This window comes from Argiope bruennichi, chromosome 1, assembly GCF_947563725.1.
Source record: "Argiope bruennichi chromosome 1, qqArgBrue1.1, whole genome shotgun sequence".
In the NCBI taxonomy this organism is placed as follows: domain Eukaryota; kingdom Metazoa; phylum Arthropoda; class Arachnida; order Araneae; family Araneidae; genus Argiope; species Argiope bruennichi.
The window spans coordinates 15,659,795-15,683,356 of record NC_079151.1 but is presented as its reverse complement, the minus strand read 5'-3'; the positions used below and the strand labels follow the sequence as shown (position 1 = coordinate 15,683,356).

Genomic DNA, 23,562 nt, shown 5'->3' with positions numbered 1-23,562 from the left:
AGTCGAATTAGAGATTTCGACGTTTTTTTTTTTAATTACTACTAATTTTAGAGAGAAACGTTTTTTTTAATTACTTTTTTGTATATGAAGTACTGTAATAGCCGAATTAGAGATTTCGACGAATCTCCACGTTTTAGACTTACCCGAATTCGAGAAACACATTTATAGCAAATGTCTGTCAGTCCGTCTATGAAAAAGATAAAACCGCTTTGATCTGGTCAAATGAAATTTCGTTCACGGTCTTTGAACGGATTTTGCTCAGAATTTGATATATCGGAAGTCTGTTCAAATATAAGAATAAAACGAAGTCACTATATGTATAAAATTCTGTGCATAGATATAACATTTAAATGTATGCCAAACCCAGCAAAATCCTGTACTTTCAGAAGCATATGAACACGATAACTCAAAAACGCAAAAACTTAGAATCACATACAAAATTTAATATATTTATGACTGCAATTGTAGTCCTTTGTCAAATTTAGGTTTCAATTGGTTGGGAAAATACATTTGAAACCGAAATTCGATTTTCGGATACTTTTAATCCCATGACAAGGTTTAATTCCCAAATAACTCGCCAAGTATCAAAAGACAGATTCAGTAAAAATACTAAATTCACACCAAAGGTTAGTATTTCGTAACTATTGTACGCCAATGCCATGCAAGGCTTCTCTTGAGATAACACCTTTATTACAGAGTATGCGAGAAGTTTTGAGTAGACAACTTCCTTTGTACAGAATTATGTCTATTAGTCTGTGAACACTGTTACTTTGAACTAGATGGATGGAATTAACTATATAGCTTTTACACCAAATTTGTAATTTCTTTTCAAATTCCGAACGAAATCCATTGCTTGGAAGGAAGTCTGTATTTCTAAGAGTAAGTGAAACAGGGTAATTACAGAACGTAAGCAGCTAGATGGATAACATTTGGTTCACAGTCTTCGCATGTGAAATACGGAGTAAGTTGTTTCAATCGGTTTTTTAAATGAAATATTAAGCACAAAAGGCTCATGCAGGGAACTTAAGACTTATTTCTCGCGGTATTCAAAACCTTGCCTAAAATTCCTCATTTTTATGCCGAAGGAAAGGGTGCTGACACCTTTGTAATGGGGCATGAGAGGTTCGGAGATCATTACCACTGGTTTCAGATCGTTCCCTTTTAAATTTTCTGTATACAAACTAATGAATTTACTTGTAATTTATAATATTGTTAGAATAACCTGTTGATCTATCCTTCTTTAGGTGGAAAAGAAGAGACGAAGCCTATGGCGTAGTTTCGTAGGAAAGTAATGAAACTTGCTGAATATATAAACTACAAGCTAATGCACAGCACTAAAAAAAATGTACAGTTATGCTATTGTAAAGAGTGATTTTTCTTGTATCAAATTTTTAGAAAATAAATGGGATGTCTTTGATAGTTTAATAATCATTCCAAGCAAAATTTGGAATATTACATGACCCTAAAACTGCATTTTTAAACATATGTGATTCAGTTATTTTCCAGAAGAGTCTTCAGAAAAGAAATTCGAATGCCTAATTCAAAATATTAAACTGATAACAATATCACACTATAAAGATTATTTTATCAACATTTTTATTAAAAACTATTTGCACTATCCAAAATCATAAATTTATGACAAATTATGCAAAATGGGAATCTTTCATTAAAGTTGAAACAAAGGTACACAAGTAAATTTAAAATTGTAAATTAACCCTTATTTAAAAAATAAAAAAGAAAGTAAAATAATTTGGGGAGTTTTAGTTCAGCTATTTTAATGTCTCGTTTCAAAGCAACATTAGGACTATTTTGCGATGGAAATTTTGAACAACAGACAGATGACTAGATCTGCCAATTTTTTAATCCTGCATTTTTTAAAAAAAATTTAACTAATGAAAACATGCAGAATACAACTTAACATTTAAAGTCCAATCTCCCTCATCATCCCAATAAACATACAAATTAGTCTTTTGTTGGATTGTTGAGATTAATCACTCAGCAAAATGTGTCCACAAAATATTATATACCAATGAAAAGTTTTTTTTTTTTTTAATCTATTTACTAAAGCACGGTTCATACGAGGCCAACTATTGCTCGCAATGGAAGACTACGCCTACCTCAGGAACATCACGTGACACCAACGAGGCAATGGCAAATGGTTGTCTCATCGGGACATTTATTTGCCATTGGTCAATGGTCGCGTCATTTTCCTTAAATAGCGTGACCAAATTTACACCAAAGGTATCACAGAGTAATGCAGTATGGATTAAAGTACCACTATGTTTCACATTCTTGCATAGAATCGGACAAGATTTTGATATCTTTTAGTTTCAGAGCGAAATGCGATTTTGAATGCGGTTTTAACATGTTCGTTGCTCGGAAAAGACGGGCAACTCAGCACGCTTGCCGTAGTGGCAGCGTCGAATAATATGTGTGGAATGCTAAAATAAATGAAAACACAAGACGTACGGAAGTGACAGATTTAATTAAAAAGATGCCAAAACAGTTAGTTACAAAAACTATTCAATGTTACAAAGCCTCATAACACACGATTCCATCATGAAAAAACATTGGCACCACGAAAAGGAATACCACCAATGGACCAGACATTGTAAGCTGAATTACGAAGGACATAGAAAAATTCACAGCTACATTTTTCTACAACAGATCATCCAGTCACAAGTAAATGCGAGCAGCGAAAAAAAAAGAAAAGAAATGCACTAGCGAGCGTGTAACATTACTATACAATATACCAAAAGGTATGTTTGTATCAAAATGGACATGCACAAGTTATTTAAATCACAGTAAATCAAAGGCCATTGCATACAAACTTCAATATTTTCTCTTTCGACGTCGGCATTAAAACAATTAAATTAGTAAAATATTAAAATAAAATGAGATTTTCTTTCATTATTTCAATTTCAAATAATGGAGAAGTCTTTAAATATAAACAGTAATAGATAAAAACATTCTTATTAAATCTGGCCAGTCTCCTTAGCTGATACATATATACATAAAGATTATGTCAGGAAATATTTGACTAGCTACATATAAAAAAAGAAACAGATGTGCTTTGGAGCACACAAATCTGGCGAAGAAGAAGCGAATTATATAATTATTTCAGATGCCACATAGAAGCGTACAAAACTCGAGGCTTACAAATCTGGTGTCATTGGTTCGATGACTTGAAATAATTACGAGGTTGTGACTTTTTTTTTTTTTTGTATATATTTTTTTTCCGGAACGTTCGTTACCAAACGATTTTTTTGTGATAAATTCCTTTTGTCTTGTTTTTTCGTTGAGCAGATCTCTTGAAACAAATACTGTCATGTGATAAGCAAATTCATTGAGAAGATAATTTAATAATGAGCCAGTTATAATCTGAAAGAAAAGAAAAATAAACATCATTAATTGGAACAACAATCAAGTGTTAAAAAAATAAAGACAATATAAATCACAATAAAGCAGCGATATTTTGAGAAATTGTAAAATTTGTTTGTATTCCTTGAATTTTAAGTGTGTATGTATGTTTGGTAACAAAGCACAATATTTGCTGTAACTACCACCCCCGGTTTTTTCCCCCTTCGTTTTCGTTTTGAGAACCAAAGTAGGAAAAGGCCATATAACGCTAAGTTGTTTGGTTTGCTGAAGTTGTATGCTAAGCATATGATGAAATTCGCAAGAGCCCTAACTTGAAGATCACCAAGAATACGTTCATGTGGATTGAAAATGGGGAATTCCTTGTATTACAAAAATACTGCCTTATTTAAGCACAGGGTTGATGTGCTCCATCTATGATACAATATAAATTAAAATTTACTTTTAAACTGATCGAACCAAATTAATCATTCCTAAGGCAAGGCTCCTTCATTTTAATTATGTATCATTGCCAGACACATGAAAAATAATACTAAGCTAATCAAACAAGTTTTCAGATATTAAAGAACTATTACAAGAGTATTTCAAAGTGAAGATAGTACACTTGCAGTGAAGCAAGCTTTATAGACATTGTAATAAATCTTTCGTCTTTTCCATTTTATTCAAAGAACATAATCATATAATGCTGCAAGTATTTAAAGAAGTTTTACGAATATTTCTAGAAAAATTAGGAGAAAAAGGTATTCCTGAAGCGTAAAAAGGCAAGCTAAAAGAAGCCACCCTTAGTGAAATTGTAAAATTTGAAAATAAACTTAAATGCTCGATTAGCCAGTGTGTTCATTTAAGACATCTTTCTACTGCCAACAAATACTTTTAGAATTTTTTTTTAACTAAACAGTTTAAATTATGTTTCATATACGAGACCATATTCGAGTTGTTAATCTTTTAACCCTCTGCATTCGGAAAAATAATTCGATAGATGATTATTCACCTAACACCAAGATTTGTTTATTGTCCCGAAAAAATAAATATAAATAATAGTTCAAAATTAAAAAATAAAACGTCAAAATGATGCATCGTCTTGAATGGTATCGAATGAGGCCTCCGAGTGCAACGGGTTAAAAACTTTTAATAGAAAGAATGATCTTCAAATTCCCCTACATGTCTAAAGGATAGTTAGAAACGTGGGGCCTTCACATTTCATTTTGCCCTCTGTCTAAAATTTCGGCTTTTGCAACATTCTTATAACAGGCCGAATGTTTAAAAATGAATCGCGACTTCCGAGAAGAAACTGAGAACTAACACTTGCATATTTGATAATTTTAGAAATTTATTTTCTTGAAACAATGAACACACGCTTGACTCTTAAAAAAATATCAGGAATCATCCGTATTTAATAATTCTAAAATATGGGCAATTATTACAAATTTAAGAAATTTCAACTTACTTAATAATTATTTTGTTTCAAATAATCTCCTAATTTTTCAACCACTGTGTTTAACTGGCCTGGTGGGAAACCATCTATAGTGGCAGCAACTAATAGACCTGAAAAAGAAAAATATATAATGTCATTACAGAAAAAAAAAAAAAAATGTTTGTACAATGTCAGCCATAAAAACTCATGCAGCTCGCTTCACTAAAATTTATTTGGACCTTGATAAACTAAAAATTAATAATAAAAATGTTACTCAATTATCAGAGTGAAATTCAGATTCTTTTGTTTACTAGACCCTTCATTTCGAATTCAACATCTTAAATTTTATTCCACTGAATTTGAATTAATTATGGTAGATATTTTATTTATTTCGGATTCTAATATAATAAATCAGTTGTCTTTCGTGACCAGCACAGTCACCTTTTCCTTTTCTTAGCCAAAATATCAAAAAGAAAAGAAGGACAAATTACAATAATTGCGAAATTATGAGACTTAAAAAAATTCTAATTAAAAAATTAGACAAATAGGAAATGCCTTATCGCATTATAAAAATAACCAACCTGTAGCTGGTGAAAGAAAATATTCCGTTTTGCTCGTTTCTGTATCCCGAGGCGACCACTTTTCGACGATTCTATCTCACTAAAGGGTGAAACGTGGAAGGTTGTGTGCATTTCCGGAATTTATTGTTAAATGTAAGCACCTTTTCCTTTCATCTTTTCTCTCGCCCCTATTTTATCAAATTAAACTCATCTTAAGGCATGCGCAAAAGCGCAGAAGGCTTTAGAATCCGTTGACAAACAATATACAAAAGTTAAATGAAATAAAAATCATTTCATTCAATGAATATGCGCAAGGAAATTTTTAAAGACATATATCATTAATAAACAGAAAATTTTCTTCTGAATTGAAGTGTGTTTTATTTGATTCATTATTTTTTTTAAAAAAATATGTTAATTTTTGTGTATCTTAAAAAGCGAACATTTTCAAAGAATATTTATAAAATAAAACATCGAAGGAAAAAATAAAGTAATGAATTAAAATGCGGAAACATAAAATAATATTGTCACAGGCGACAAAAGAAATTCTGGCGACATAATGTGAAGAATAAAATTTCTCAGATGCATCATTTACAATCACTACAAAACTATGAAAACACTTCCAGCTTCATTAATAGTGTTGCCAAAAAAATTGATTTACAAAAATTAAGAAAAAAATGCATAAAAACTGATACCATTAAAATGAGGGCTGAATGACGTAAAAAATCATTTTATTATGATATTTTCTAAGATGGTATGAACGAAAAAACATTCAAAATGCTGTTTAATAAATGGAATTTTAATTAAATTTGAACTTTGAAAAGTTGAAGATTTTTCCTTGTTTTGAACAGCCTGTGCACCAAAATTCATGAAAATTAGGAAAAAAGTGTACATTTATATAAATTTAAAGCGACAAACACGGGCACTATGCTTTAAAATAAATTAATGCTATCAAAAATGTAACACGACATAAAATAATTATTTCGAGATGGCAGCCTCATACGAATAAATCTATCAGCCAAAAATAGTGGAATCAATATTGAAATAATTCAGAATATCAAAAAGAAAAAAAACAAATGATAATGGGAGGGGGAAAAAATGAAAATCATTTTACACCCAATTCAATTTGCTTTACAATAACGTTACTATTTTTTTTATTGTTAACTTAAGAATTATAAGTTATATATATTATAATATTTTTTAAAATTCTTAACAGGACAGTGGGGTTTCAAAAGACATCCGCTCGTAAAAGAACTCTCAGATTCTTCGTAGGGCCACGGTGGCCTGGTGGTAAGGTCTCAGCTTCCGAACCGGAGGGTATTAGGTTCGAGATCCGATTCCACCGAAGAACCATCATGTAAAAGCGTCTGTTACACGTTAAATCCTTCGGGGCCAAACATCCTACAGCTGGTGTGGTGCGGAAGTTAGCAGAAGGGGGTGCTAGATCAGGGGTCTTCCACGTCATCTTAATGCGGTTCAAAATCACGAAGTCCGTCTTAAAATAGCTCTAGTGCTGCTTTAATACAGTTATATTAACGTCCAATTTTAAACTTTAAAAAAAATTCATAATCTTCACTTTGAGAAACAAACTGATTGGCACTCAACATCGCACAGTGTAAGTTATGAAAAAGTTTAAGGGAGAGGACACTCCCACGCTGGTTAATTCTAAACATAAAATGGCCGCGACAGCATTTAATAGCCTTTCACAGGTTTTGTTTGCCTCTACGACCTAAAATTCTCCATTTCGGTATCATGACCCTTCTTCACTGAGCGAACGATTTGTCTAACTCGTTGCATGTGCCTACCACGTATCTATCCTTTTGACATTCCCGTCAGACCTGGAGCGTGCGTTATAAAAATTGCAGAATTCCAAATAAAGTTCCGGATTCATTTCAAGGCATTAACTTAATGGCAATTCGCAACTCACTACACAATTAACTAAAATTGCCCTCACACGTGAATAAGAACACATCCAATTCTTTTTAGAGTTGCAAAGAATCTAAATTATGCCTTACTAATCCGATAAAATGAAATACTTTCAAATAGTGCGTGAATTTGTTGCTGAAATTTAAACTGCCATTTCTATGTTTAAACTGCTTCGAAGTGTTGACTTTCTATTCCTATCAGGGCCTTTAAAGGGGGTAAACTCGTCAAAGAAAATTCAATAAATACTCATCCCCAAGCCTAAGCATATCATTAAAAACATTCTTTTTGCATTTTCATATATATCTTCAGACTTCTTATTCTTATTACAGGCCAGCAAAGTCAAGAATAAGATCACTGCACACATTTAAAGACAAATTTTACGATGTATAACCTAATTGAAGGGGGAAAAAAAGCATAATAAGCAGATTATACATAAATTTATGTATGCATACATTTATGTATAGGTTATACATAAATTTATTTATGTATTGTTAAAATATGCAAAAAAAATTATTGTAAAACGTATGCTGAATCCCAGAGCCGGCTCATGTATTGAATTACGAAAGTGAAGCACCCCTGCTTCTTTCCGCACATAAATTCATTCAATTACTCACGTTATTTCGCTTTATACGCAATATTTAAATTTCAGGAAATTCTCCAGAAAGAAACACAGGAGAAAAAAAATTACCCGATGTAGAACTAGTGGAGAAGCTGGATTAGCTTGAATTTGCTTATCCCGTTGTGCCAAGTTAGAGGTCCACGATGGCCTAGTGGAAAAGTTTCGGTTGCGGCATCGGGAAGGTTTCAGATTCAAAGCCTGATAGCCTCAAAAAATTGACAGGTAAAAAGGTATGATTCACGTTAAATCCGTCTGGACCAAATGTTTCCCCGCCATTTTGGCATAGAAGTTTGGAAAGAAGATGCCAGTTTGAGTGTCGTGTCAAATTACAAGGTTTACACCCAAACAGACTTTATATTGCTTCGAAACAAAGAGTAAATATAAGTAAATTTATCCCAACTTCCATCTGTTAGCACATAAGCATTATTATTTATTGCTACTATTATTAAGGCAGCTTTTAACAAAGAATATTACTGCGATCGTTGGCAGTACCAGCAGTATTACAGAATAGGAACATCAGAATTTTTTTTTCTCGAATGAAATTCGAAAATAATAATAAATTAAAAAATGAAACAAAATTAATTTTTCAATTTAGTTTTTTCGAGTCTTTCGAGTTCTAAGTTTTCACTTAGAATGAAACACGCGTTAACTTTAAGAAATGCGATTTTCTTTAAAACTATCAAAGGCGGGTTTGATGCCACATGCTTCATTCTCCCTAATTTTATTCTGAGTGATGTCTGAATGAATAACTTCTTAAAGAATTTCAGCAAACGCTTTAGCACCAAAAACTTTGGACAAATTTATATATATATTTTTATTATTTATTTATTATTTAAATTTATATATATTTTTTATACCATCTTAAAATAAAAAATAATACCTTTTGGCAAACAAAACTTTTATTTTTGTACCGCTATTTCTTCCATTTCAATACATTTATCAAAATTAATTTAAACACAATTTATAAAAACGACTTTTTTGTTGCTGAAATATCAAGCTTATTTTACTGTTAATTAATCCATGTCTCATTCCCACTTCTGCGCTTTTGCCAATGTTAACATTTTATCCTTCGGATATTTTCAAGTTTACTTTTATTTCTTGACATTGTTTTAATATACAAAAGTAGTAATTTATTTTTAAACACCTGTCATTTAAAATTGTTGGAATTTCTTTTACTGCTTGCCTTAATAATGTCTCATATCTTAACACTGAAATCTTTAGTGTCTAATTTGGTATGTCGCAAGCCTTTTTTTATGACTTTTCTTACCTTCAGTTCAATGAATAAGATTTTATTTCTCTCGCTAAATTTCTCAATTCTTATTGAAATCTTTAGAATTATATTTTAAGTAGCAATTAAAATATCTACGTATTATTAAGAGTCTCAATTATTAAATCAAAGAAGTATTAAATAGAAAAAAAATATTTGTTTTTTTCTTCCCTTTCTAAAAACTGATATTCTCTTAATCTATTTAATCTTCCAGCGGTGCCGTTTTACTTTATTTACAACGAACATGAAAAGTCGCGCGTATTTCTTAAATGAATTATTATAAAATACACATTTTTAAAAGGTTAATTATTTAAAGTTGTAAATGAGTAAATATTAATAAGTGCTATTATTTTAAATAATTTTTATTTAAAAAAAAGAATGGAAACAATGTGATTTTATTACACACACACACACACAAACAAACACAAAAATAACCAATGCTTGTTGAATGACCCGAAAATAAATGAAATTGGCAATATTCCCACTGAAATATTGACATTTGGAATAAAAATTTGTAGAAATAACATGGAAATAAAGGATAACGGAAATTTAGATATAAAAAGCAATAAGTCAGTTTCATATTCATTCACCATATGTTAATAGTTCCAGCAAAAATGTTTTGAACATATAAATGTGTAGAAAATCGCATCACTAAACCTTGTGAATCTAGAGTTCTTTCATTTTGCCCCTTTTTTCACCTGATGATAAATCATTCATTTCTTCTAGTTAGTTTTGAAATTTAGTTTTAGCTCGCTTTCTATAAAGATTGAGCGAAGAGCGTCAAAGTATTCATTTATGACAGCGTTTGCCAGCAATCGTAGATATTTCCTTCAAAGTAACTTTTCTTCATTGTTTGTTAAATGAATAACGTACCTGTTGGTTACAGTTACATTATTTTTTGAAACAACGAAGAAGCAACAAAAACTTCTCAACAATCACATGTATTTCTGAAATGCAAATCGTAGATTCGCAGAATATGATTGACGCCTAAAATTTTTATTAAAATTTAACTATGCAAAGAGCAAGAATAACCAAAGTCACATTTTCGTAGTGACCTTTGGTATAAACGATTGTTTATCCAAAATCTTTAATATTAATTGATTACAATTCAAATTAGGGTTAAATACCTGTCTATATTAGGAGTTCTTAAACATCTGTCCATATTAAAATAAAACAATATATTAACAAAAGTTTCTTTAATAAAAATAGCATTATCAAGTCAAAATACACAATAAAGACTTATCAACAAACAAATTGCTACACTACTAGTAATTACTAAAATAGGGTGTCAGTTAAGTTGTGCGAAAACTAGCAGCGAAGAACAAGCTGCGGTGGTACTGCCAGAGTGGCCCATAATTCTATCAAAAATAATGTAACTTAATTTTAATGTTTACTGACAAATGACCATACTAATATAGATGAGTTAAAACTGAAATGTGTTGAATTTTCGTAACAAAGATTATTATTTTGTAAAAATTAAAGCCTGAGAGTACGAAGATTGATAACAAAGAATCCTAGAAATAGATATATAAATCTCGACTTGTGGAAGTAGTATTAGGAATATAAGAATCACAGTAGTTATTACAGATAACTGAACTGCTAAGTTATTATAAATTAAATAAATTTTACTTCTTATTTTTTTAAAAAAACATATGAAGGAATGCACATTTTAATTCATAAAAATTATTGTAAAGTACTCACATGTGTTGGTGGCCACAACGATCATGGCAGAACTACCTTTCCTACCCCTGAGTAGAGTGGGCTCGGCGTATAGGCAAATATATTTTTCTCCTCCTAGGTAAATCCCTGTCTCTTGAAATGCGGAGGGGTTAGATCGCATGCCATCAGCTATTGCTTTCAGTTCTTGCTGTGTTACCTGCAAAAAAAGAGCATTTATAAATAAACAGAGCAACAGTCAAATTTCATTTTCACTTAAAAGAACATGAAATGTTCCCGCTTTATTCTCTTTCTTTGAATAGGGATGGCGTTAAACCATATATATAGGGCGATTTAATAGAAGTCTAGAAGTTCCAGAAAAATAATTCCTTGTTTCACATTTGTTTGAAGTTTCATGCTCGAAATTCGGTAAAATGCAATAATAAAATGGTGCTTGCGCCACTCCGTTCCAATCAATCATTAATGTTTAAAATGGAGATCGAAATCTACAAACAAAATGTGGAGGATAAAAATGGAACACACAGATGGAAATTTGTTACAGCTTTGCTAAGAATAAAAATCAGAATACAAAATATGAAATACATTTAATGGAAGTCAACCCATTTCTGCTATTAGTAATAAAAAGATTTATTTTTTTAACCATAATTTCTATTTCTCATTCTTTAATTTGTAATTAATTATTACACACATTTCGGAATCGTGAATAATTTTTTACCCCAATTATTCAATGCCGGATGAAAACACGTGTATGGAATCAAAATTTAACTGCCTACTGTTATCGCGTTAATGTATTATCAAAGATCAGATTAAAAATTTCATAAAACAATGAAAATGATTTAAAATTCTGGGCAACAATGTAATTTTTATTGGAAATAAGGTTATATTATATATTTAAAAAATCATCCAAATTCTGGACAAATTTACATGACTATTAAGTTGGTATAGTTACATACCAATGCATTTTTTTTTAAATTTTGTAATGATAGAAAATTTATTTTTGTGTAATAATAGTTTTGTACGTTACGATGGAAAAAAGTCAAAATCTTGCTTCATTTTTAATTAAAATTTCAAAGAAACTCCTATGTAAACATTTCCACCCACCCAGATATAAGTGCACCAACTTTTGTAGCTGTAGGGCAAACAGTCTGGCATGCAGAGCACATACAGAGAAATTCTCCTTTATTATTAATTGACCCTCCCTCTCTTAAATCTGTTACAAATTGTCAGTGATTCTAGAACTTATATAATCGGAGAACAGAACAGTTTTTAATATTCTTCCACAAAGAATATATTTGTTTATATTGTCAGAAGTCGGTAAAAGTTGTTTCTTTGAATTCGATATTTTTACCCTCTTTCTTCTTTGGTGAAATGGCGAATGTAGCTCTTTTCAGATATAATTTTACTTTAATTCCTTTTTGTGGTTAAGTTTCTGGTTTAGATGAAATATTTTATTTTGTTTCTAAGCCCTTCCCTCACCGAGGCATAAATTTGCAAAGTTGGATGCCTGCTGCGATTTAAACCTCCAGAATGGGGGGGGGGGGGAGCCCTGACTTTCGGGTAAGCAAGCTTTCGAGATGACCTTTCTGTAGATCTTTTCCTGTTTCTGACCCAGAAGTCAGGCGTCATCCTGGCATATGACTACAATCCAAACCACAGTTGTATAATACTGCAGAATGAGACCTTGATAAAATAAATCGACACATTACGGAAGACACAGAAACAAACAAACAAAAAAAAGCAATAAAGTACCATTATTGTTAATGACTAAGAATGCACTGAAAGTTTTTATTAATAAATATTAATTATTGACCACCATTAATATTCCATCCTGTTCGCTAGTATTACAGTTAATTCTTTTCATTTTGACAACTTCTAAACATTTTGCTCCATTGTAAAAATGGGAAAGAAAACTTAATTTTGTTCTAGATCATTGTTTTCTTTTCAGCTAGACTGCCCTGAATATTTTCATTAGTGCTCTATAGGCCGGACCTACGGACCTACAGCTACCAAATCTGGCACATATATATATCTTGGATGGTAGAAATGGAGGGATTTTTTTTTTTTTTGAAATTTTAATCAAAAATTAAGTTGAATTTAATCGCTTTTTCATGATAACTTCTGAAAATATTATATTACAAAAAGGAATTTCACACCGTTTTAAAATATATAAAAAAAATCTTTTTAACGATACTAATGTAATAATCGTGGGAATTCTGGCATTTGTTTTGTTTTATTTTGTAATCATTATTATTATTTGCTTCATTTCCAACAATAGATTACATTGTCCCCCTTGAATTCAAAAAGTTTTCATTATTTCATCAAATAATAAATCGCATGATTTTCTTCCACTGTTAAAAACTAAAGAAGGATTATTTAATATCTGTGCAGTTAACGAGACAAAAAAAATAAAAAATAGTGGAATTATAACATTGCGAAGTTTAGAAGACAGATGATCCGCACAATTACATGCTTTAAAAGCGTTAAGATGTGGCGAGACTGCTGCCATTAGAAAGGTTCATTTACACAATAAACAGAACTTAAGCAAAACAAAATAATACGGCATTCATGTCAAAACATTCGGTGAAATCATGAAGTTGTATTTAAACGATTTATCCGAAATTGAATATAATAAATATTCCTGGCAAACCAACGGGTCGTCAGGAATGGGGTGGGGGGTGGATGGCCAAGAATATAGTTAACATTTCTAAAGAGAGGAGAGGAGGAGGATACTTCGAAAATCAAATTTTAATATTTAAAGTATGATTGTTTCAAATTCGATATACATTCATTCTGCCGTTAATCCTATCATATGCTAGCGCGCGCATATTTTTCGAGCAGAATTTCTATTTATATTATCATCAAGGTAATGTATCATTTATAAGGAAATCAAAATCATAGGAACATATCGTAAAACAGATTTATTACAATTATTTGTGAAATACAATGCGATTATTTAAGGTTTAAAACGACGGAGAAATGAAAGAGTTTAATCATTCTATTTTATAAGTAATACTTTCTATAAATTTATTCTTCTAGATATGCAATTCTGAAAACGAAACTTGTCATTTTGATCTTTCTTCTATTGCGTTTTAACTTTTAGAAAAAATATTACAATTCGAACTTCTAATTCGATTATTTCAAATGTTTTATTTATGAAATTTTTTAAAAAATTTATTAAAATGCAAATTAGAATTGAAATTCTATATCGGAGGAAATAATCTTACCCCCCCCCCTCCTTTTTTTTGTCCTTTTATTTCACTTTATTTGTTTCATATTCGCATAGGTAGAATTTTACATTAGATTTTTTTTTTAATTTCTTTTTTCCCTGATATATTAGAAGTCTGAATTATTTTTATTTATGTTTATCAATCGTATGAAGTCAATGAATTGTGACCTTCCATTGTTAAAAGCTAAGATCTGTCTCATTTGCATGATAAATAAAAAAAAAGTGAAGTCACAGTACCGGGAAAGATATGGTTTTAATAGCACTATGAAGCCATAACTGATCTCCAGTAAGAAGATTAATATACATAATGAGCAGAACATGCATGTCTTAAAAATAATACGGCTTCAAAGTCTATGTCAGTTTGATGCTTAAAAAAAGTTTGCTGACGAAATACAGAACATGAAATAATATCCAAGATATTTAATTGAAATTAAATACAATACTTCCAGCGAATCAGCTGCTCATTAAAAGGGGCTAGTATTCCATTAAAAATATTAAAATTTACTTCTCAGGTTATTCTACGTAGTTTCTTATCAATGTTCTTCTAAATCATCATTAAAAACGTCCTCCGAGGTTTCATTTTAAAACAGATTCACATAAAAAAAACTGTAGTTAGAAAAATTGAGAATGCTGAAAGAAATGCAGTTTGTTGATAAAATTTATTTAACTGTCTCCCTGAAATTTCCTTGACTTCCTTTTTCAAAGTATTATAAAAGTAGCAAAGTATTCCAACAATATTGCAGAATTTAACGGAGAAACATTTATATGTTTATTGTCAAGACACTATTTCCAGAATAAAAGTATAATTATGGGACAATATCGATTAACATTATTGACAATATACTAGTTTGAAGAATTTATGATACAAATTCATGTAAAAAAAATTGATAAGTTTTAAGCAGCAGTGACTATTTTATTTAAATAAAAATAAATATTTTACACCGGAAATATTTTGACACCAACATCATAGATGAAAATCCATATGACTCGCTTGCTAATAAAGAAAATATCGTCCTCTTAAAATTCTAAACTACGAAAATGAACGAAAACGAAAGATAAAATTTTCACACAACCAAGAAAAGTTAACAACATACAAACGATCATTTTTTCCAAAGACAGTTTAGTTCTGAAGTAAACTATAAAACAAAAATTAGTTGCTCATTCTCTGTGTATTTCAAAGATTTTGAAAGTGAACTTCATTGCCAACTCTGATTTGAGAAACAACAGAATACTTTTTCCAGTAAATGAAATTGAAAATTGAACCGGCAAAGCCACGAGGCAGACACATTTCACAGCCAACGATACGCAATACTATTGAAAGCGAGGCGTGATGACGTTACCAACGAACGCAGGCAAAGAATGATCCCAAAAATCGATCGAGCAGGCGCGTCGGGCGAGGATGAGTGACTCACCCAAGCCACCGAAGACGTTGAACCCAAAAAATGTGAGGGCTTGGCACAGCGCCTCTCCAGCAGACGACGACCTCCCGAGACCCTTCCACTCGAAGCACGCGCTCACGAGTGATTTAAAACACATTGTTGCAACCAGCGAACATCCGAAGAGATTAGATTACAATAAAGGATATTCGCCAGTCATTTTCGCCATTTTTTTAAAAAAATATTGAACTTCATTATGGTTATCTCTGCATAGAATGAGACTAATATTTTATTATATTTTCAAAAAATTTAATTTGAGAGTAAATAGATCTCTTTTTTATAAAAAAGAGATATCAAATTGAAATATAATTTAATATACTACATCAAACGTTAGCACCAGTTTAAAGATTTCAAATTCATTGCAAATATTCATTCTTTTTATTTAAATAATAAATTTAATAAGTTTTTAAAAAAATGCATTCTTATTAGTGTACAAAAAAAAAAGTACAAGAATTTTTAATACTTTTTTTTCTAGTTTTTACATTTAATTATTGTTAATATTATAAAATCTTGAAATTGTTTCTCAAATCTATAGAAGTTTTAACCTTCGTATTGAATAAAAATTTAATCCTTTGCACACGGCAAAGTAATTCGATGTATAATTATTCACCTAATACAATAATACATGTCCTTGTTTATTGCTCCAATATATATATATATACACACACGCAGACTTGTTTTAAGTTGGATTTCCCCGAAAAATTAAATCCCCATATTCTAATCACTCTGCAAGTAGTTTCAATAAACAAAATTAAAATTAAATAAAACTTCAAAATGATGCACCCACCTGAGTGAGAGGCACCATCCGAGCGCAAAAGGTTAAACGAAGCGATTATCTGACCATTAAGCTGAGACTTTTATATTGTCGACAACAGATTATAAATTTTAAATTTACTCTTAAAATATGAAGCAAATGAAAAAAGCGATCACATAATTACAAAAATGAATGAAGTCAATTGAAATGAAAGTGTATAAAAATGTATGTATTTTTATTTTTTCCCCCAATAGAATCTTTCTGAATGTCAGCCAGTAAAAGTTTTCGAGAAAAGGAATAGGTTGCCTCACTGGCACCGCCTCTCCACTTACGAAACAATCAGCGTCATACTGACGAATTAAAACTTCCTTTTTAGTGCACGGGGGAAAGATTGGGCTTTCGCTTTGAGTAACCATGGAGAGAACAGGTTTCTCCCTCTTTTTTTTTGGTATGAAAATATTAAAGCGGCATCAATCGAATGAAAACGAATACCGTAAATTATTAAACTCGAAAAAAAGACAAAGCTTTTTCATTTCAGTTCATACAATAAAGGATAAAACAGGATCTAGCAAATATATAGTTTTAGTTAAAAGAGTGTAAATGTTTTTTACACAATTTTACGATCGCTATATTTATTCTTTAACTACTTGCGGTGGCAAAAAATTCAAAGGTGTGCGTGCCAAAACAGTCCACTGTAACTGACAGTGAAGCCACACAAAGTATCCGATATCTTATAGAAATCGGCAAAAGATTTATATCCTCTACATGAATTGATTTTCAACCTAAACCTGTAAACTATGTTCTGACAAATAAATCTCAATCGATGGGTCCCGAACATCATTTTTTTTTGACAGAGACAAATGCCTGCTGACGAAGCACAGATCTGTAGCACATGATTAGCGATTCAGTGACCCAAAGTACCTCGACGTGCATGGCACGTCTTTCCATTGCAAATAGTTTTAAAAAAGTTTTTTTTTTTTCATTCAAACTATCATCGTACATAATCTGAATCAGCAAATCATTTAATTCATTTAATTTTTTAATGTATTCTTTTACTTTTTCATTACAATTGTTCTTGGTTATTTAGACTGCACTGCCAAGGGAAAATATTAAGCGGCAGTTTGCATAAAACTTCGCCTAATTTCGTTCACCAGTTGACCCATCCAGATATTCTATTTTAGTCTCTCTACAAACAATAAGTAATGTTGCAAAATTATATTTTAAAAATTATATTGATATAAATAGATAAAAACTGAATTTTTTTAATACTAATTTAGTATTAGAGCATTTGTTTAATTATGTAGGTCATATTTTGGCAGTAGATCTTTCCTTACGTAAATCCATGACTTAAAAACAATCTTATTTAACAATCTCAATCTAATGCAAAGTTTAAGCAAGTTTGATCATTTAAATTAGCGCTGAATTTGGAACCCTTTTCGTCTTGTCCATGCTTACTCTTCTGTGAAATTAATACGAAAAACTCTGAATAGAAATAAACAATGTCAGATATTGCTTCAGCTTATAAAGACAACGATAAATACAATTATTCGAAGCATTCATGTGGCTTATTTTTGAAACATCACTTTAAAAGATCTAGATGAGATGCTAAATTCTGGTTAAACTTGAACAAATCCCTACTTGCTTTTAATAATTATTCTGTAAAGCTCAGATGTTTATTTCGAATACAGTAGGATAGGGGGATGTAGGTAACACGGCAACGCTTCGATTCGTTCCTATGATAAAACAATTTCTTATAAAATATTTAATCGTCTTTCTCTTTAATCGGGGCAGAAAAATCACCGATAGTATAAAATATACTTCAATGATTCTTGTGTACTATTTAAAAATTCGAGAACTCTTCCACGAGGCTATAACCAAACTCACTTTACGGAGTTCATGGACAACAGCAACTGGTTGTTGCACGAAAATCCTTCAAGGCAAGATAACTTTCGGGGGGGGGATCAATACAAGGAAGTTCTTGGCTCTTCCTCCTGCAGCCATTGACGACACACAGCACAAACTTAAAACGTGTAAAAACAATTCTTTTTATTCACGATTTTGTAAACAAAAGAAAAATATTACTTAGAAATTGATATTTGATATCTTCGAAATTTCATTTAATGATATATCTGTTTTAGGAATGAAAAACTTTCTTCTAAATGATGGCTTACTTTATTTTCTTCCTTCGATAAATTTATCGTTTTCTATTAAAATTTCATTTAAAACATGGAACATTTTTTAAAATTAAAGATATGTTTAATACTGAACAATAGTTAAATAGTCAAGAGGCTATTTCATTATTAGAAGCTTGATAACATGACAATGAGAGAGAGAACTATAATTCATAATCAGATAACTTTTATTAATTTGTTAAATTAATGATTAAGATTAATTTTAAATTTTATCCAATAAACTTTGAAACTATTCTCTAATGTGTAAACACAGAATTAAAGAAAGCAACTACTCATTTTTCTACTTAATCTCAACTTTAAATGAGTAGCTATTATTTATTTTCACATAATGATTTAATAGTCTATTTTAAATCCATTAACAAGAAGGATTTAAACGTATATTCTGCAAAACATCTAAACTTCCAAAAAAATCATTTTTTTTTTCTCCATTAGAAATGCAGAGACGTTTCATTAAATTCATTTCTACCTTACTGGATTTACCTTTCGCAAATGGCAAATTCAGTAAAGTAAAAATAATAAAATAATAGTATTGTGAAGTCCGGAAGTTAGAAATCACACAGTTCAGGCACCTGTTTAATCATCTGATCATAGGCAAATGTTGAAATCGGAAAGTAACATCGAAGCTATGAGTTCAAATTGTACGAGAGTTAAATTCATAAATTAGAATCAGTGTACTTGAATTCGAATAATCTCATATGAATTAATTAAGATGATTAATTTGTCACCTTTTGCAAATAATGCAAAAAAAAAAAAAGCCATGTAAAGTTTTAATTTACTTAGCTAAAAGTAACGAGACAATTTAAACTACATAAATTCTTGTATGTGTACTTTGTAGTATATTTTGTTAAATAGTTAAACCACAGTGCGAAAATACATACACCATCTCGCAAAGAAACAAAAAAAAAAAGCCAGTATAGAAATAGTTAAAATTCTGTTCTTTTCTATAATAATATTCAGTTTTGGTTATACCATAAAGCATTACTAAATTTTTGTAATAAACTACTTGCATGAATATAAAGTCGGATAATGTTAACAATTTTTATCTATACTACAATTAACTAACCATATAATTCATATACCTAAATTCTATATTCAGATAACTTAATAATACAAAAGAATGAAAAACGTTAAAAAATAAGCATTAAAGAGTTTCAACAGCTTATTCACTGCCAAACAACGATTGTTGCTTTTTCTAATACATTTAACGGGGTTGTGAAGTTGTTTTGCAGCAATTTCTTCATGAATAATTTCTATTCTGTAGTCGTTTATGCCGATTTACTCTAAACTAAGATAATGGATGACATTATCCGACAGATGTATACTCATTAAGGATGTTTTATGTAATAGAAGCTTTCAAGATAAGTTTCCCCTTACAGCAATTTCCTCTTGAAGGAATTATAAGATTAACATTCCGTTCCGAGCAACAATGAAATAATGTAATGAAGTGAGTTCATGTGACAAGTGACTGTGTGCATGCCATCAAACTGAATGTCGTTTCCCGCCATTTATCCTGGAAGAAGCACACTGGATTTTAGATATATCATGTGACATATCTAAACATACTTCAATCCAAGACCAGAGGCAGAGGACGTTTTCAATGCCATACTATTCTTCAACAATATAACAAACTGTAATCAGCGGCAGTGGTCTCTCAAAAACTCCTTCGCACACTCTCGAATAAAGATGAATTTATGTTTCCCAATCGATTGAAACACAAATTTGAAACAGAACTAAAATTGCAGTCACAAAATTACTTACAAAATATGACACATTTAAGTCGTCACATTTTGAGTTACCGCGTTTACGTGTTTTTGAAAGTATAGATAGACAGACGGTCAACCTCTTGTTGAATTTGGCTCAAGATTTGATACGGGTGTGTAGATGTTAAATCTTTGCACCGAAATTTATCCATTTAACTCTCCTCGTTTTGTAGTTATCGTGTTCACTTATGTTCGAGCAGCCGGACAGACAGACTTCCTCTGAACTCAAAATCTCAGCCACGTAGCTCAAAGCGTTTATGAGTTATTTTTGTTACACACAGATAGACATAATTCCGAAAATTCTTTAACTCAGGGTAGTTTACGAGTGGGGATTCGTCAAAATCTCGAATTGGTATTTTTTGACATTACAATACTTTCTCTATACTTCGCATATGAAAAATTAAAGCCGACTCACAAGACTGTAGTGGTCTAGAGATGGACCAGAAATAAGAACATAAAGAAAGGAAGAACTAAGTTTAGCTAATGTTTAGGTCTGGAACATGGTACCAGACTTAAACAGCAAAGATGCAGAACAAGCGAGTTCTGTATCTACAGAGAAAGAGCAGACTTGACTTAAGTTTTAGAAATAAAATATTTATGAGAATTTCAATCGAAAAATTTGCAAGTCGCCACATTTTAAAATGTTCGAAGAATATTTTGTAAATGTTTTAATTTGAAAAACAGTTTAAAAAAAAATTGTCTGGAAGTGTTTGACTAGGAGAAACTATGGCAAAGATGTGAGAAGTAGGCCTTCGAAATCGATTCATTCTTTAGACTGATATACTATTTTTGGAAACTTACGTGCTTTTACCAAATTTATTTCAAAATTAAATAACAGAGGTTCGATCACAATCACTGTCTATATAGTTATCTTAAATAAATTAAAAAGAATTATAAAATCATTCGATTTCGACTCTAAAATAATTTGCCATTTCATTTATATGCACGTGATGGCAACATCATTGATTCCTTGAACTGTGAATTTATGAAAACAAATTAGATGCCACATTTAATATTAGATATTTAGTGTTATTTCCATTCACATAAGAATGGAAAGGACAAACAAAGATTTTAAATTTTAGTTTAATTTAGTAAAACCAATGACGAGTTTTGAAGCAAAACTAGGATTATTTTGGGACTGACCTCACAATTTTGAACCGTATTAAATGACCAACGACAAACTCCAAACTTCCACACCACACCAGCGTTAGGACATTTGGCTCCGACGGATTTAGTGTGCACTAGACTCATTACACGGCGGTTTTAGGGTGAAATCGGTTTCGAACTTCGAACCGTCAGATTTCCAAGATCAAACTTTATTACGAGGTGCACGACATCTGAGATCCGTGTGTAACGTCCGTTTTAAATTAATTGCTATTTCAACTTAAGATGATTTAAATATAAAACATTGTTACACTATGCACGAATTTGACATCTCAATTTCAATACAAGTATTAAAAGCTATCATGGAACAAAAGTGGAAAATTATCCCCGCTATCTTCGCAAAGCTTTCAGACAATTGATCCTGCCTTAAAAACTCATTATTTTAAAAGTTTTTCCTCCTGATACAATATTTTTTAAAGTTTCGCAATTCAAAAATACACATCGTCGTATAGTTAAATTATTGGACACAAAACGAAAATTCACTTATTATTAACCCTGTCCTTTTTCAACGATTTTCCTAAGATACAAAAGAGAAAAAACTTCACCTCAATTTTTGAATTATATAAATTAAAAATATCCAACATTCTCGCATTCAAGTTAAACCGGAAGAAGGTGCGTCGCGCGTAAATACAGTGCAATTCTATGCTTGACTTGGCCTTTTTTTGATATGAAATCCCCTATAATTTCTCTTTAATACAACACTATAGTTACGAACAGTTTGATAATGTTGAATATTTTTACATACTTGGTTACTTTACTTATTTGCTTATTAATACTCCTTAACACAATTTTTTTAAAGGATACATAGCTTATGACCCGCGGTTACACTTGAGTGCACTTTACACGATTCCACTGATTGACTTTGCAGGCAGAATGCGTCGATAAATGTGGAACAAATTTATCAAATGAAAAGCACAATAAGCACGGGCGAATATGATCTATGAAATGATGCTTTTGTTTACCGTCCACATTGACTGGGGCTAAATCTCGTGACTGCTCAGATTTCAAAGGGACCTTAATGCAGAATAAGTTAACTTCCACTGACTCAAACCAAATGAGAAAAAAACCCATACCAAATAAGATATCTTAGGAAATGACGAAAAATTCAATCACGAACTCATGACCTGATCTGAACCACTCGGAAAGGAAATAATATATACACATATAAAAGCATAATATATACAAAAAAATTTACATTCAACAGAAAATTAGAATTAACATACAAAAATATAAACAGATTAAGAAATAAAGTGAAAAGAAAGACAAAAGAAATGCTTGAAAGAAAAAGATGCAGACGATAATTTTGAAGAATGATAAAGCTAACACAAAATAAAATAAAATAAATTTATAATTGAAAAAAAAGGAAAATAAAATTAAGAAAAAAATGTATAGACAACAGGTTGAAGAATAAGGGCAAGATAGGAGATAGAATCGACAAGAAAATAAATTCACTCCTACAACCTTCTGGGGACATTTGAATACAAGAACGTTATTCATTTGCTTAGACTTATACCAATTTCTTCTTTTTACAGTTCCAAAATTCAAAATTATACTTATGTGATCATAATCTTCAAAAAGATTTATTTACTACACTGAAAGAACACAGTACTCGCAACGCAGTTGATGTTATGTGTTCAATCACAATGTGTGTATTGCAAATAGGGGTTGCAATACCGGACCAAAATTTCAATACCGGTATTCGGTATTTTTTAGACCTTAATACCGGGATACCGGTTTTAATACCGGTATTAGAAATTTTAGAAAAAGAAAGAAAACGCAGGTGTTTCTTTGTTTTATTTGCCAGTTTTATTAGAGAGGGTAAATATCAAAAAAAAATTGTAACTTATAAATTATAACAGCATATAAAGAATCACAAAAAAGTAAAGGAACAACTTATTTATTTAAATCACAAAAAAAGTGTAAATATCACTATTCAGTCTGTGGTACTATTACAAATTTTTGAAATGCGATCTTAAAAAACATAATGTATCAATTGTACTGCCTTTAAGCCTGAAAAGTAATTTTGTGTGAAAATGACCAGCTGTCGAAAACGCTCTTTCGGCATCTACGCTAGTTGGTGATACTGTTAGCAATGCGCGATATACTTTTTCCAAGTATTTACCTCTAAATCCCTCATTTTCAAATAAATCAATTTCTTGCCGGATGGTTTTGGATATAGCTGATTTCTGTAT

At 30.8% G+C, this 23,562-nt stretch overlaps 2 protein-coding genes across 4 annotated transcripts in view; one reads left to right on the top strand and one right to left on the bottom strand.

Moving 5' to 3' along the window:
- LOC129971855 (uncharacterized) overlaps positions 1 to 1,417 on the top strand; it is a 219,883-nt gene extending 218,466 nt beyond the window's left edge. For all 3 annotated transcript variants that reach the window (XM_056085833.1, XM_056085848.1, XM_056085855.1), the window contains one exon: positions 1,245 to 1,417. In XM_056085833.1, coding sequence (XP_055941808.1) covers positions 1,245 to 1,292 — 48 coding nt within the window. In that variant the 3' untranslated portion in view covers positions 1,293 to 1,417. The remainder of the gene's footprint in view (positions 1 to 1,244) is intronic.
- A 1,049-nt stretch (positions 1,418 to 2,466) lies between these two features.
- Positions 2,467 to 23,562, bottom strand: part of LOC129971482 (uncharacterized) — a 31,210-nt gene continuing 10,114 nt past the window's right edge. Inside the window, exons 2-4 of the mRNA XM_056085299.1 lie at positions 10,863 to 11,037; positions 4,826 to 4,923; positions 2,467 to 3,381 (exon numbers count right to left, since the gene is read on the bottom strand). Coding sequence (XP_055941274.1) covers positions 4,826 to 4,923; positions 10,863 to 11,037 — 273 coding nt within the window. The 3' untranslated portion in view covers positions 2,467 to 3,381. The remainder of the gene's footprint in view (positions 3,382 to 4,825; positions 4,924 to 10,862; positions 11,038 to 23,562) is intronic.